General features: G+C 39.2%; 1 protein-coding gene across 1 annotated transcript in view; it reads left to right on the top strand.

Moving 5' to 3' along the window:
- Positions 1 to 17,484, top strand: part of LOC144693572 (TATA box-binding protein-like 2) — a 54,913-nt gene that overhangs the window by 18,569 nt on the left and 18,860 nt on the right. The window contains exons 3-5 of the mRNA XM_078563414.1: positions 6,858 to 6,945; positions 8,695 to 8,786; positions 8,912 to 9,079. Of these exons, the coding sequence (XP_078419540.1) occupies positions 6,858 to 6,945; positions 8,695 to 8,786; positions 8,912 to 9,079 (348 nt within the window). The remainder of the gene's footprint in view (positions 1 to 6,857; positions 6,946 to 8,694; positions 8,787 to 8,911; positions 9,080 to 17,484) is intronic.

The following is a 17,484-nucleotide window of genomic DNA, read 5'->3' as shown; positions in this document are numbered from 1 at the left end:
GAAATGGAGACAGAAAGGAAAATCGGACAGGGGAGGGAGGGAGGGGAGAAAGATGAAATTTAACTTTTTCAAATCTCTAACAACCTGTAGAAATGAGAGTTTACTTTCAATAACTCACTTTCCGGACAGGAGGATTGAGTCTCATTGCAGGAATATAAAGCACATCATTAAAAAATACTGTACTTAGACTATTAAGTAGCAGCCTTAAATTTCTATAGAGTTATACAGCACAGAAATAGGCCCTTCAGCCCATTTTGTTCTTGCTGGCCATCAAGCAGCTGTCTATTCTAATCTCATTTTCCAGCACTTGGCCCGTAGCCAAATGTTGAGCTTAATGGGCAACTAACGTGCAAATGCAGTATTTTCATGAAACTCTTGGAGGTTGAGGACGAGTGCTGTTCTCATGAGGATAATACGACTCCTCTAATCAAACTCAGGTGATAAAGCCCCTGGTCCGGATGGACTGCATCCATAAGTTTTACAAGCATCTAGAGAAGAGATACGAGAGGCATTACTACATATATTTAAGTTGTTAGGAAAAGGTGCAGTGCCAGAGGACAGGCAAAAGAAAATGTAGTTGAAAACCAAGCTGAATATCGAAAGTTCAGAGAAGTGAAGAAGCAAATAAGAGAAGCAAAGAGGGAGTATGAAGAGGGACCGGAAACTTGCATAAAAGGGAATCCCAAATTCTTCTGTAGGCATATAAATAGTGAAGGGGTGATAAAAGGAGGAGTAAGGCTGATAAGGGACCAAAAAGGGATTTTACACAGAGGCAGAGGGCATAGCTGAGGTACCAAATGAATACTTTGCATCTGTCTTTACGAAGGAAGATGATGCAACTCACATCATGGTAAAACAGGGGGTAATTCAGACACTGGGTTTCAAATTGAAAAGGGGGAGATATTGGACAACTATGCACTCAAAATTGATAAGGCACCAGGACCAGATGAGATGCATCCAAGGATACTGAAGGAAGTGAGAGTGGAAATTATGGACGCCCTGGCCATAATTTTTGAGTATTCCTTGGACTCAGCAGTGGCCCCAAAGCTAAACAATTAGAATCAATAATTTGGGACAAAATGAATAGTCACCTGGACAAATGTGGGTTAATTAAGGAAAGCCAACATGGATTTCTTCAGGGAAAATCATGCTTGACTAACTTGCTGGAGTTTTTTGAAGAGGTAGCAGAGTATTGATGAGGGCAATGCTGTTGACGTGGTGTCTATGGAATTCCAAAAGGCATATGATACAGTGTCACACAACAGACTTGAGTATAGCTCATAAAAGGGACAGTGGTAACATGGATACAAAATTGGCTAAAGGACAGGAAATGGAGGGAAGTGGTTAATGGCTGTTTTTTGAGCTGGAGGAAGGTTTGTAGTGGAGTTCCCGAGGCATCACTGTTATATATAATAATGACCTAGACCTTCATGTACAATTTCAAAGTTTGCAGAGGATACAAAACTTGGAAAAATTGAGGAGGATAGTGCAGAACTTCAAAGGGACATAGAAAAGTTGGTGGAATGGGCAGCCAAGTGGTAAATTAAGTTCAATGCAGAGAAGTGTGAGGTGATTCAACTTTGTAGGAAAAATATGGAAAGAGCATTTACAATTCGGGGTACAGCTCTAAAGGGGATGGAGGAGCAGAGGGACCTGGGTGTATATGTACATAAATCATTGAAGGTGGCAGGACAGGTGGAGAGAGCAGTTAATAAAGCATACAGGATCCTGGGCTTTAGTGATAGGGGCATAGAGTACAAGAGCAAGGAGGTAATGTTGAATTTGTATAAGTCACTAGTTTGACCTCAGTTGGAGTATCACGTCCAGTTCTGAGTACCACACTTCAGGAAGGATAAGAAGGCATTGGAGTCTGTGCAGAAGAAGTTCACAGGAATGAGCAAGGATGAGGAACTTCAATTATGAGATAGATTGGAGAAGTTAGGACTCTTTTCCTTAACGAAAATAAGGCTGAGAGGAGGTTTGATAGAGGTATTCAAAATCATGAGGGGTCTGCACAGAATGGATATGGAGAATTGTTCCTGCTCGTGAAAGGATCAAAAATAATGGCACAAATTTAAAGTAATTAGCAAAGGAAGCAAAAGTGACATGAGGAGAAACTTTTTTTACGCAGTGAGTGGTTAGGGTTGGGAATGCACTGCCTGAGTGTGTGATGGAGGCAGGTTTAATTGAAGCATTCAAAAGGGAAGAATGTGCAGGGTTAGGGAAAGAAGGTGGGGGGGAGAGGTACCAGGTGAGTTGCTCATTCGGAGAGCTGGTACAGACATAATGGGCCAAGTGGCCGCCTGTAACAATTCTATGGCGTCTAGCTAACACCATTCCTATATTTAAAAAGGTGGACAGAACATGCCCAAGCGATTATAGACCAGTCAGCTTAACATTAGTGGTAGGAAAAATAATGGAATCCTTACTAAAGGAAAGAATAGAATAATATCTAGAAAAAAAATACAATGAATAGTCAGCCAGCATAGATTTCACAAGGGAAAAATTTGCTTGACAATTTTATTGAATTTTTTGCAGAGGTAGCAGAGTTGACATGGTAATGTGATTTAAAATTCTGATAAATCATATCTAAGGGTCTTCAATAAGGTGCCCCATTATATACTAATGAATAAGGTCTGAGAATGATGAACTAGGGAACAAGTGGGTGAACAGATTTCTTCTTGCCATCAGGTCAGAAAGCTGAGAATGGGAGTGAAGGGTAGTTATTCAAAATGGCAGGAGGTGGGAAGTTGTGTTCCACAAGGAACGGTGTTTGGATGTTCACAATTTACATTAACGATTTGGATTTAAAAAACATTTTCTAAATTTTCTGATGCCAAATTGGGGAGGGAGGGATAGTCCCTAAGGAGGACTGAAATAAATTACAGGAGGAGATTGATCATCTTGCCGCATGGGAAAATGAAGTTCAACAGAAATGTACAGTGGTATATTTTGGTAGGAAGAATAGGGAGGTCACTTATTATTTGGAAAGCGCAAGTATAAGTTGGGTAGAGGAACAATGGGATCTTGAAGTACAAATGCACCAGTTACTAAAAGTTGTGCCACACCTTAGCAAGGCCATAAAAAAACAAACCAGGTTTCGCTGGCTGGGCCAGCATTATTGTCCATCCCTAATTGCCCTTGAAGATGGCGGTGAGCTGCCTCCTTGAACCATATGAATAATTTATCTCCCTAATGGATATAAATGCCCTCTCTCCAGACTCCCTGGTTCCACTAAGAGGTCCAGAGATGGGTCACCCATTGTTTACTTTTTTCCCCCACTTTCAACCCTGACCTTGTAAGATGAACACAGGTTACCTTTTAACCTAGGCTTGTTTGATTTGCCTTTGGTGGTGGTGAGCTACCTCCTTGAACCACTGCAGCGTAGGTACACCCACAGTGCTGTTAGGAAGGGAGTTCCAGGATTTTGACCCAGAAACAGTGAAGGAATGGTGAAATATTTCCAGGTCAGTATGGTGAGTGACTTGGAGGGGAACTTCCAGGTGGTGGTGTTCCCATCTATCTGCTGCCCTTGTGGCAGTGGTAGTGGTTGTGGGTATGGAAGGTGCTGTCTAAGGAGCATTGGTGAAGTCTGTAGTGATTCTTGTAGATGGTACACACTGCTGCTACTAAGAGGTCCAGAGATGGGTCACCCATTGTTTATTTTTATTTTCCACTTCCAACCCTGACCTTGTAAGATAAACACAGGTTACCTTTTAACCTAGGCTTGTTTGATTTGCCTTTATATTAGATGCAAACTAGTTTCTTAACCAAGTAGTTACACTTATCTTACAGTTGACCATTTAATTCCTAAAACTAAAAGTTATATTCTAAAATATAGGAATTGTAAACTAGTTATTCACAACACTGCAGTAATTATAGTTTTGGGAAATGTAGGACTGTAGTTCTAAGAATAATCCTGTGTTGCAAGATCACATCCTCTGTAAACCAATGTGTTAACAGTGCAGGGAGCCTCTACAGGGAGAGTTCTTCTTCAGTTATGGAGTTTGATGCACACATGTAGTTGCTGCTGCTGTCTTGTAAATAAAGTTACATGTTGGTGGTGGAGGGAGTGAATGTTTGTGGATGTGGTGCCAATCAAGTGGGCTGCTTTGTCCTGGATGGTGTCAAGCTTCTTGAGTGTTGTGGGAGCTGCACGCATCCAGGCAAGTGGGGAATATTCCATCACACTCCTGGGTGACCTTTAGATAGTGGACAGGCTTTGGGGAGTCAAGAGGTGAGTTACTCGCCGCAGGATTCCTAGCCTCCACAGTATTTATATGGCTAGTCCAGTTCAGTTTATGGTCAATGGTAACCCCTAGGATCATGAGGGATTCAGTGATGGTAATGCCATTCAACGTCAAGGGGTGACGGTGATGATCTAACCATCATTGCCTGGTACTTGTGTGACACAAATGTTACTTGCCACTTGTCAGCCCAAGCCTAGATATTGTCCAGGTCTTGCTGCATTTGGACATGGACTGCTTCAGTATCTGAGGAGTTACGAATGGTGCTGAACATTGTGCAATCATCAACGAACATCCCCACTTCTGACCTTATGGTGGAAGGAAGGACATTGATGTAGCAGCTGAACATGGTTGGGCTGAGGACATTACCCTGAGGAGCACCTGGAGCTGAGATGATTGACCTCCAACAATCACAACCATCCTCCTTTTGTGCTAGGTATGACTCCAACTTGTGGAGAGTTTTCCCCCTGATTCCCATTGACTTCAGTTTTGCTAGGGCTCCTTGATGCCACACTTGGTCAAATGCTGCCTGGATGTCAAGGGCAGTCACTCTCCCCATATGAATTAGCTTTCATTCTGCAAACTAGTTCACAAATTAATTACTTTGCATTCTGTTTAAACATCCAAAAGCATATCATTTTGTCATGGATATCAGCTGTCAACATTAGAAGGTTTGTTTTGTTTAATTCAGGGGGTTTTCTTACAGAAGGCAGTTGCAAATTTAGTCTTGTGCAGGCTGCATCCCACTGAGTGAAGAGAGCAAAAGGAGATAAATGTTAGTCCAGCCTGCATTTTAAGCAGAGAAAATACTAACTTTATAGTTCATCATGTGGAATGCTGGTATGAGCTCGAGCTCTGTTTGGAATTTGAGGGGAAAAAATTTGGAAGATTCCTCTAGATTGAAGCTGGAGGAAGAAATTTACGGTGATCCTCACGGAGCTCTGTGGCAGAAAACAGTCAGCAGAGTTAGTTTTAAAGGCTGTGAAAAGGCAATTGGTTATCGGCTGCTAGCTTGGACATGGTGCTGAGGAGCCCACAGTTGTGAGGCCTTTAAGGAAAAGTTGGAGAGTCACTTATTCATAAGATAATGGAAGGGTCCCCATAAACTCTTGTACTTTGGAGAAAGTTGGAATACTGAGGAGAATTGAAGTAAATTTCTGAGGGCTGTAGCATACAGTTGGGTTAGTCCCTAAAGAATTGAATGAACCTTCAAGATGTTTGCGACGTATAAGGGAGCACTTAGTGGAAGATTAGAGAGTAGAACTGAGTTATAGCATAAGTAGTTAAACACTATACCATTGTTTAAAGTTAATAATGCTTGCTTTGCTTAACTCTCTCTGTACAATAAAGTTTGTTTTTATACAAAAATATGAAATATTGTGGTGTAGTGCTGTCAGTTAATTACTGGGTGTTTGGATTTCTCTTTTTAATGTTAATGGTCTCTAATAGGATCGTAACAATGGTTGGATTAAAATGGGTCAAATGGCTGCCTTTGTACTTAGTTGTGATTCCATTCTTCTGGCTCTTTATGAAGCTGTGATGCTACCTACACACAGTCATTATCTGAGGGCTATAAAAACTCGCTGTCTTTTCCAGCGCAGTTCCTTCCAAAAGACTGGTGTAACACCCTTCGCACCCCAAGTGCCAGTGTATATAGTTGACACATTAATCAAAGCACAAGTATTTTTAAAATTCCTTAAAGCAAGTTCGCAGCTGATTTTTGGGGGGTAGGAGAAGTGAAGGTCAGCATCTCAAACATAGTTGGTAGGAGGCCATTTTTTCCTTACCTACCCCACAATGCAACATAAGCCGTTAACACTTTACATAGCGTGGCTCCCTTCGTTAATCATTAAGAAAACTAAGGGGAGGTAGACCCCTTTTCCCCCAGTCCAGATTATAGGACCAGCTCCTCCTTTAGCAACCATACCACAAGGCACTCCTTCTGGAGCCTCCCTGCCTTGTTGCTTCTCTTACCCCCATCCCCACTGCTTCCACACCTACTGATCTCCTCTCAGACACCAATATAATCCCAATGCTTGCAAACTCTGACACCCACTTCCCCAGTAATCCCAAGAGGTTGGGAACTTGATCCCAGTTCTTTTCACATTGCTCAACATTCAGGTAAACATGTGGCCCATTCTGCCTGTTAGCAACACATTGTGCTGAGTTCAGCACATGACGAGTGAAGCACAAGGGCATTCAAAAATTAGAAACGGGTCCTGCAAGACCCCAATACCTAAACTTATTACTCTATACTTCATGTTCTGCACATTTCTTGCCTGCCATATTGGAGGCTTTGTTGGCCATTCAGTGCCGGAATTTCTAAGCCTCAACCTCCTTACTCAAAACGAGCATTAATGCTGAGCCAAGTTGAGACTTGCATTTCAAGATTACTAATTTGATACAAATTTGGTCATATGAGGCTAATGTTTGCATCCTGCTCTTCGTGTGTGTGCACGCACACATGTGTGCAAGTGATAGAGATTGAAGTACACTAAAAACCAATAACCTTCAAATGAGTGGTCTGAACTATCGAGCACACCTATTAAAACTGTCAGTGTACATTTTATTCGATGAAGCACATGACTTTTGCTTCCAATTTTTTCACAGAAATATTGTTTCCACTGTTAATTTGGCCTGCAAATTGGACCTGAAGAGAATAGCTCTATGTGCAAGAAATGCAGAATATAATCCAAAGGTAATTCTTTCAAACAAGATATGCATCTATTATTTTATAAAGGATTTGATTTTTCTATTGCCGCAGTTTCAGTCTTGCACCCATTTTACTCTGGTAATAAGTGAAATTTTCATGTAAAAGGTTTATTTTTCTGGTCCACTGCACTATGTACTATAAGTTTTTCTCTCTCAGCAATTTACTACATATACAGCATTTTATATCAGAATTAATAAGTCACTCTTGATTCCAGAAATCAATTTTTAATGTATGCAAATAGTTGTATTCCAGGACAAGTAAATTTGAGTTTTTTCCCAATAGACCAAAGGAGGTTATTAGAAAGCTTCTAGGTGTGTAGTTGTAAATGTCTGATTTTGCAAGTCTTGGCTGGGTCATTGAAGATATGGCTTCTCTGCCTGGGGAATACTGCTTCCTTTTGGTGGCCATCTTAGATCCATTGACAGGAATTTAGGACCATGCTTCTGTTCATCTCTTGAGGAAGAAATGGATATATTACAAGAAATAACAGACATTTGTGAAATAAAGTTCTTTTTTTAAAAGTGAGAATATTTAAATATTATGTATCAAATTAAGGTTGCACTGAAAGTAGGCTAATGCGCTTAAACATCCTAGTTGTTCTTCCATGATGTTGCACACGGAGTCAAGATCCAGTGTAGTTAGAGGACAAAGAATAATTGAGACCAGGATGGGCAGATATTATTTGCCCTTATGTTTATTTCAATTTGAAATTTCTATGTCTATATTTAGAATGAAACTGTCTATGGAATTGCACTCTACTTCTAGTACTGGCATTGCTGTGCCTCCACTACAGAGAAGAGTATAATTAGTGTGATTAGTTTCCATGAGAAATTTCCATGGAATTGACAGAAAGTGTGTATGGGCATAGTTCTTATGTAATTTGTTTTTTTTTACTGGAACTTAAGATGACGGATTTATTTTTCTACCAAATTGACTTGTAAAGGCTCAGTAAAATTTCTCTCCTTGGAGGCATATGGAAGAGAAAAGTCCCAGATCATGTCTCCAATCTGCACCGATACTTAATCCTAACCAGGAATGGGTAGAATATCACAGGAACTCCCCTACCTCCAGAAGCTAGGAAAGGGAAATATCAGCTAGAGTTCCCACCCCAATCATCGTAAACAGCCTTATTGTAAATGAGAAAATACAGACTTATTTGAGGTAGGATTGCACTGATGCCCTCCACAGTTAAATAGCCTGGCAGGTCTAGCAGTCAGGACTCTCCCCCAAATAATGGCAAGTTGGATGAACTGTGAAATGGCAAGTGTTGCCTGTGGAACTGTGCCCCAGTGAATAAATTTGAGCATGGAGGGGAAATAAATGAACACAGATTTGGATTTTTTCCCCAGAGTAAATTGGTGCCATTAGAGGAGTATTATAGTTTTGCAGGGCACCACAATGATGTTGAGCCTAAATGGGGCTTTCGTCAGTATTTTTTTTTAAAAAGAGGCTCCTCTAACTTGCATGTTGCTTTTAAAAAGCTATTAAAATTGGACCTTCTATTTACATCAGGACCCCTTTCAAAAATGTTTGGAATTTCTCACCTGTAACTTTCAATTTTGTTCCGGAAGCTCACTGTGATGTTATAACTTACAATATTTTGTCCGTTTTTCATGGGTTTTGGTCAAAGTACTTTTTTCTGCAGCACTTGCCATTCACTTTACAATATATTGCTATTGAAGAAGTAGACTTTTATGACTTTGACTTAAGTTTGTTCTGGCTTATGCTTAATAGCGGTTTGCTGCAGTGATAATGCGAATAAGAGAACCCAGAACTACAGCACTAATCTTCAGTTCAGGCAAGATGGTTTGCACTGGAGCTAAAAGGTATAATATCCTGTTTCTATTTTGAAATCATTAAAAATATAATGTAATTTGTGCAAGGTTACTCATGATACATATATAGGATTTTAATTAACGTGGAATCTTTTTTTTTTTCTTCAACCTAACAGTGAGGAACAGTCTCGATTAGCAGCTAGGAAATATGCACGTGTTGTTCAGAAACTTGGATTTCCAGCAAAGTTTCTTGATTTTAAAATCCAGAACATGGTTGGAAGTTGTGATGTGAAATTTCCCATCAGATTAGAGGGTTTGGTTCTTACGCACCAACAGTTCAGCAGGTACAGAATACACCGGGACTGGCTTTCTCTTAAATCACCTCAGGCCTAAATGGATTAGTTTCACATCATTTTAAATTATTGATTTTATATTTTGAATGAAGTTGTGATGATGGATGTGTGGCTGTTGTAATATTCGTAAAAATTGATATGGCCAAAGAATGTATCAATTTGGAATAGTAGGCTACAGACTTCTGTTGGGTGATTCTGGCATGTTTTAAATTTGGAAATTACAACTCGCATTTATAGTGCTCATTTATTGCAATAAAATGTCCTAGAGTGCTTCTTCAGGGGGTGATGGGAGGACACTAGACATGAAGCAAACAAGGGGGAGGGTAGATTTTGGGAAGATTGTAAGCACAATCAAAGGTAAGTTTTGAAGGAGAGAGATAGCAAAGCTGAAGAGAGAGTTCCAGTGTATGGGGTTATGTTGGCTCCTGAAGGCTGTGATACAAACTGTGTTGAGTTTTTGAAGAATGCAAAGAGGGCCAGAGTCAGAGGAGTGAAGGGGGTGGGAGGTGGTTTTAGAAATGGGAGGAAGACGCCTTAAATCATGACACAAATTTTGATGGACGGGGAAATAGGACCAATGAAGGTTGGCGAAGAGAGAAGGGATAGCAGAATAGGGTTTATTCAGAACTTAGACATTTCATGCATTCTCAGTGTAGCTAGATTTCATAAATCTCATCTATGCACTTTTTAAAATAAATCATGCATAAATGTTCAAACCAGCTGGATTGATCCAAAACAACTTCATTAAATTATTACCATTAGTGAGACAGTTGATAGGGAAAGTAATTGACAAATTAAAAACCCATGTGTATTATTTGCCTTTTTTTTGCTCTTCTCACTTTCGCAAATGCATTGTCCTAAATTTATTTAAGCTATGCAATTTTTGTTTATTTTGCAGTGGAGAGATTGCATGTTCTATAGAGCTCCAACCTTGTCATTACGAGCAACTAATTGTTCTCTGTTTTGGAGAGTGGGAAAAAAGATCTATTCAAGATTGTAACAGTATTAATTTCTGTGCCAAATTATTTCTGCTCAAAAATAAGTTGATTAAAGGTTACCTGGCTATTCTTCAAAAATATTAGGCTTTAGATTGGTATTTGAAATTAACTTGATTTTTCTATATAATTTCCAAGCAGCAAGCTCACCAGCTGGATAATGGAAAGAAATCCGAAATTGCTATCTGCATTCCCATACCACTCAAGTATTATTTGGGCATATCAAAGAAAGGAATCTTGAAGCTCCTTTTTATGCCCCATCCTGTGTGTAAATATTGTTGCCTCTTTGCCTTTTTGTGAAGCATAGGTTTCTGGAGTAAATGGATCCCAAAATCTTCAGATTTCTGTGTTTTTTCTATTTTGATAGCCTTGTTATGTTTCTGTGCTAATGCAAAATAGATTTCTGCAATTAATAGCTCTTTTCTTTTGGATTGTTCAGTGTCTTTCTGTAGTTAGAACAGTTTGTATAATTAAAGCATTCCTAGTTAGTGAATCAATATTGGAAGACCTTCCCTGATCCCACAAACCCTATTTAAGATGATTTATACACACTTGTGGTTCACCTTGAAGTGTGATGCTGGGTATGTAATGTTTTGGAAGAATAGATGCTACATCTTCTGACTCTCCCTTAATTTCTGAATGATCTCCGCCTTTAGCCTTGGTAGAACTGAAAATATTGCCATCACAACATAAGGCTCCCCATTAAATTCAATGCATGTCATGAAATTGCTTAATTTATAAAGTTAAATGGCAGTGAGATTAATTTGCTCCAAGAACAAAAGGAAAACAAACAGAGGAGGCCCTTTGAGCCTGCCCCACCATTCAATGAGACCGCAGCTTCCATGTAAACTACACCCTCCCGCACTATCCCCATATTCCTTGATTCCCTTAATAACCAAAAATCTACTGACTTCTGTCTTGAAGTATATGTGACACCTGAATATCCACAGCCCTCTCGGGTGGAGAATTCCAAAGATTCACAACCTTTTGCCTAAAGAAATTTCTCCTCCATCTCAGTCCTAAATGGCCAACCCCTTATCTTCTGATCCCTAGTTCTAACTCACCAGGTAGAGAAACAGCCTCCTAGCATTTATTCTGTCAAGCCCCTTAAGAATTTTAAATGTTTCAATGAGATAACCTCTTGTCCTACCAAACTTTGGGAAATATAGGTCTAGTCTACTCTCTCGCTCCTCGTACGACGATCCCTTCACACCAGGAATCAGTCTAGTGAACCATTGTTGTACTCCCAAGGCAAGTATATCTTTCCTCAGGTAGGGAAATTAAAACTGTACAAAATATTCCAGATACGGACTCCTCATGGCCTATATTATTACATAAGATTGTTTTACTCTTGATACTACAATCCTTTTGGAATAAAGACTAATGTACCATTTGCTTTCCTAATTGCTTGCTGTACCTGCATGTCAACTTTCTGTGATTCATGTAGAAGGATACCTGGATCCCTCTGAATACCAACACTTTGTGGCCTCTCATTATGTAAAATGTATTCTTCTTTTCTGTTTTCCTTTCCAAACTGGATAATTTCATACTTCTCCATATTATATTTCATGTTTCTGCCCACTCACTTAACCTATCAACATCCTTTTGCCTCTTTGAATCCTGCTCACAGCTTACTTTCCTACCTAACTGTGTATCATTGGCCAACTTATACATCGTCCCTCATCTAAGTCATTGATATATTCATATCTTGAAAATACCTGAAACCTTGCACCAGTCCTTGTGGCATTCTGCCACTTTATAAATGACCCATCTATCCGTACTCTCTGAATTCTGTCTGTAACCAATCGTCATTCCATGCTAATATATCACCTCCAATCCCATCATCCTTCATTTTCTTTAATAACCTCTTGTGTGGCACCTTATTGAAGGCCTTTTGAAAATCCAATGGCACAGCATCCACTGACTGCCCCTCTGCTACTTACAGCCTCAAGTAGCTCTCACAGATTTGTCGAGCATGATTTCCACTTCATAAACCCATACTGACTCTGCCCGATCATTCTTTTTGACTGTTCTGCTGTCATGTTCATCATAATAGACCCTAGTAGTTCCTCTGCTTTTGATGTCAGGCTACCTGACCTATAGTTTCATGTTTCTCCCCCTCCTTTATTGAATACCAGAGTTATAGTTTCTACAATCCACGAGGGCCATTCTAAAATCTCAGGAAATCCAGAAGATCAAGGTCACTATACACTATCTTTAACCACTTCTTTTAAAACCCTAAGATGTAGGTCGTCAACTTTCAGGGAATTTGTCAGCTTTTGTCCCATAATTTCTCTAGATTTCAAGCGATGGGGCTATGACTATTTCCTTTCGCAGCTTGTTCCATATTAGGATTGTCCTTGGGAAGAAAGATTGTTGATATGCTGCCTTGCAAACAAATGGTCTTTGTAGCTTGTGTGGATGACGACTTTGTGTTTTGTCATTACCAGAGGGCACCAAGTACTTGTTTCTGTCAACTCCCACCAGCCCATTCCATTATTTTATAGAACATGGTCAGTTTTTTCCAGGGTAATTTGAGGTAAACCGGGCACCTTTCAGGTCCAAAATGGCCTATGTCCCGTTTGCGTGAAACACAGTGAACAATAATATGATCAGGATAGCCATTGTCCTGCAGGGTAGCTTTGATGCACTCTTATTTCTCTGTCAAGCTTGCAATTTGAGCAAATAGCTAGGGCCCTGTTTATAAGATTGCGAATAAGGCATATCTTATAGCACATGGAGCTGTACAAATTCCAACACACACATATTGGCTGATGATGGTAGGCTTGTGGGAGACAGGAGTGGAGAAACCATTATCGGATTTCTCAACTAGCACGTCGAGCAAAGGAAGCATGTTAGACTGCTCCATCTCAAAGGTGAATTTCAGCGTGGATGGAGCGCATTCAGGTGTGTAAGGAAATCTTTATGGCTACAGATTCAAAGATCGCAAACATATCATCCATATATCAGAAATATGCATAGGGTAGGAGGTTAAGGTTCCTTCCATCAAAAACATGTTTCTCGTGGGAACAGACAAAAATGTTAATGACCGCTTCACCAAAAGGGAATCCCTTGGGTACATTATCTTTTGAATACCTGGAAGCATGAGGAGCCAATTGTTCCCCAAAGCTTTCTCCATGGCAATGCCTCAGCCAGAGTGGACTTGCCAACCAAACAGCATCCTTTTGTCCTGTAGTATAAATTGTTGTAAGCGTTTAAAATTTGGCATTCTTGCATTTGCCCTGTTGAGTGCAAGACAAAAAGCTTGAGCAATATATCTCTTTTCAGCAATATTCAAGGTAGTAAATTATTCCTGGAGGTTTTAAAATGTTGTTGTTTTGGCCATTTTTTTGTGCCAGTTGTGCCATCCACAGTCACATCATAATGCATAATGTCATAATTAAAATTAGATAAACATCTTTCAGAAAATAACATTTTGGGATACAGTGCGTAATTTGAGTCATGACATGGTAAGTGAAGCATAGGAGGAAAAAGATAACTTTGGACCTACGGTTCTCAAAACTCTGCTTCATAGGTTTTCCTCACCTCATCTCTGGGTTTGTTGTAGTATAATTGACAATTAACTGCCATGATTAATTAGCTCCATTATCATTCGACCATGCATCTATCAGGATGGTAGAAGGTGAACTAGATGGACCGTAGGAATTTCTAGAGTTAAAAAGAAAACCATCTTCCTACGAAAGTCGGTCCACCATCTTGCTGGCCCCATACTTCATGGGTGAAGAATGTTTGCACACCTATTGGTCATTAACTTCTCAAGAACCAATGCAACAATTCCTAAACACAAAGGGGTCACAATGTTATCTTTTTTATATTTTTCTTTTCCTTTTTCAGAGTCTTTTTTTTTCTCCCCTTAATCCATTCTGTTTCTGATTTGACTCTAATCCACTTATTTCTATCTCTATCATTTGCTCTGTTTCTTTATCCTTTTCTTTCATTGGTTAAGGAATAGAAGGTTGGGCATGATGTTTGAGATCTGAAATGTGACATTTGTATCACTGTGCTTGCTGTTTCAACAATTTGTATATAAATATAGTACAATTTGAACTTTGAGGCAAAATCCAACTAACACTGCTCATCGCGCAACGCACCATTGTAACAATTTCTGGCCTATCAATACACTCTCAAATAAATTATCAAAGCTGATACCTCAGCTAAACCGACTGCCCAGCTTGAGTGATCATTGTTCCCTTCTTGAGGTGGCTAAATGTTACAAAAGTATAATAATTTTCATACTATTTTTCTGGCTTATTATAAAGTAGGTTTATGGGTGTGAGTGTAGATGGTTCTGTCTGTGTGACTCAATTGCATTTAGAGTCAGGTAGAATGCAAATTTGAAATTAGCAAAAGAAGCTAGGTGTAGAAATGTACTTAAAATGCTAATGAGTAAACATGGATGCTGTCTTAGCATGTAAGGTGTGAAGGGAATTTGCATTTTTTAGATAAGTGAGGGATTGTTTGGATTTGAAAGGGATGTTAATCTGTTTACAACTAGCCAGATAAGCACGGTTAAAGAGTGTGTTTATTTTGATCAAAAGTTACTGGTGTTATGGCACAGCAGATGGTAAATACTGAGCTACTCAAAATTAAACATTTATTAACAAAATAAAAGATTTTAAGCACATACATAGGTCTACAGATTACTACTATAGTAACTCCTAAAACCCTTAATTAATCTGACTCCAAGTTACACTCCTGTTAAGGCAAAAGTAAAAACAAATAGATTTAAACAGACCCAGGCAAAGCACACAATACCCTGGACTGTGATATTCAAAGTGCGTTTTCTTAGCTTCGGTTCCTGTAGACAGCAACTTGATGCACTGAGGCTGAAGGCTTGACACACTTGTGATAGATCTTAGAATGCCTTCTCCCTTACTCACAACTCTATACATGTTTCTTCCTTTTAATGCAAATTCCATTGTTGCCACATGTTTTTGCAACTTTACTTTCCTCATAATATAAATCCTTTCATCGTACTAATTCTATCAGTAACCTTTGGGAAAAAATAAACACACTGTTTGGCTTAGCTTCTTCTGGCTAAGTGTAAAGTCTTACCATCTCTTTGAAATCAAAACTACTCTGGTTTATTTAAAAATGCAATTTTCCCTTACACCTCATATTCCAAAATTTCAGCCATGTTTACGTATTTAGCATTTCAAACCTAGCTTCCCTTTCGATAACTCAAAGCCTCCAGACCAACAGTCTCCAATACAATTAAATCCCACCCACCCACACTCTCCAAACCCCACTATTAACCTACCTTTACAATAAATCACAATATTATGAAAATTGTTATCTTCATGACCTCCCCCACCCCCCCACCCCCCCCCCCTCCCCGCCCCGACCTTACTGTAAATGAACTGTCAAAATTTAAAAAGACGGCTTTATTTTCTTAGCCCTTCTCACAACAGAAATCATTCCAGTCAAGTGTCCGGGTTTTTAAATGTCCAATTTTCCCTTTTAGCTTCAAATTGTTGACAATGTATATGCAATTAGATTTTCTCATCCAGCCACATGTATAATCTGTAGATTAAATGGTCGCAGTCATGAACTCCATCTAAATAGCCTTTCACTTCTGTTTTGAAATTTGTCCAGAAACTTTAAAGGATTGTGGTCTGTATAAACAATTGTTTCTGACAAATTGTTTGCAACGTAAATCCCAAAATGCTGCAATGCGCTAACACCAAACCCAGAGTGTCCTTTTCGATCATTGAATATCTTCTCTGTTATATATTCAACACCTGTGAAAAATACCCTATCGGTTTCTCAATTCCAGTTTCATCATCTTGTAATAGTACGACCCCAATGCCTATATCACTTGCGTCAATGGCCAACTTAAATTATTTGGCATAATTGGGTACTGCCAAAACTGGTGGTATAGTCAATGCAGTTTTCAAACTGTCAAATACCTTCTGACACTCCTGTGTCCATTGAAACTTCTTGTTCTTTTTTAATAGTTCAGTCAATGGAGCAATCACACTGCTAAAATTTGGTACAAATTTCCAGCAAAACCCACTCCTGCCCAGAAATCTCTCAACTTCTCATTTTGTTGTAGGCATGGGGAAATCCATGATGGCCTTAATTTTCACATCTCTTGGAGCCACCTTACTATGTCCAATGGTATGGCATAGATATGTAACTTGTGCTTTTGCAAATTCACTTTTAGCCAAGTTCATTACCAAATTAGCTCCTAATCGACAAAGCAATTCTTCCAGATGTTGTAAATGCTCCTCCCACATTTGACTGAACACTATCAAGTCATCAATACAAACAGCACAATTGCTCAGTTTGACACTTACTTTGTCAGTCTTTGAAATGCTGCAGGTGCATTTTTCAGACCAAATGGCATGAATGTAAACTGATATAGTCCATCTGGCATTATAAAAGCCGATACCTCCTTTGCTCTCTCCGATAATGGTACTTGCCAATATCCTCTTAGCAAGCCAATCTTTGTGATAAATTTTGATTGTCCCACTTTCTCAATGCAATCTTTCAACCATAGTATAGATATGAATCCATTTTTGTCACTGCATTCACCTTTTAATAGTCCACAGACACTCTGTGTTCCAACTGGTTTTGGTACCAGCACAATAGGCGAACTCCAGTTACTGCAACTAGACTCAATTATATCATTTTGAAGCATGAAGTTAATTTATTTCTGTACTTGTGATAACTTTGCTGGATTTAATCTATAAGGATGTTGCCTTATCAAAGATGAAACTTCTACACAACATCATGTATAGTTAAATTTGTCCTCTGCAACTTATTCCCACAAAAAGCTTTGTGTGACTGTAATAGCTTCGCTAAATTACTTTGACTCTTGTCTGGGAGGTAACTCAATATTACATTTAAATTTTCAAGTACCCCCTCATTATCAAATTTGATTAGAGGAAGATCAATTTCAGAATCCTTCATTTCTATCTCTTTCTCCTTATCTACCACCACTAATAATTCCTTTTGGTCCTCTTCCCTGTCAAAGTACTTTTTAAGCATATTTACATGACACCCCCTCTGCTTCTTCCTTCTATGTGGAGTATTTATTAAATTATTTACCTCACTCAGTCTCTTTTCAATCCTGTAAGGCCCAATAAAGCTTGCCTTTAATGAGGCACCCAGTACAGGTAACAGAACTAGCACTATTCCCCCAGCAACAAAACTGAGCTTGTTGCTTTCCTGTGTGCCTTCACTTTCATCACTTGCTGTGATATCTTTAAATGTTCCCTAGCCAACTCATGTGCTCTGTCCAATCTTTCTCTGATGTTCCGTACATAGTCCAGGAAAGTAGTTTCTGAATTTTGACCCATAAATTTCTCCTGAGTCAATTTCAGTGATCCCCTTACCTCATGACCATAGGCTAGTTCAAAAGGACTAAATTCAGTC

The sequence above is a fragment of the Cetorhinus maximus genome, chromosome 18, assembly GCF_964194155.1.
Source record: "Cetorhinus maximus chromosome 18, sCetMax3.hap1.1, whole genome shotgun sequence".
NCBI lineage: Eukaryota > Metazoa > Chordata > Chondrichthyes > Lamniformes > Cetorhinidae > Cetorhinus > Cetorhinus maximus.
The sequence above is the reverse complement of the archived record's forward strand: the minus strand, read 5'-3'. Positions and strand labels throughout refer to the sequence as shown.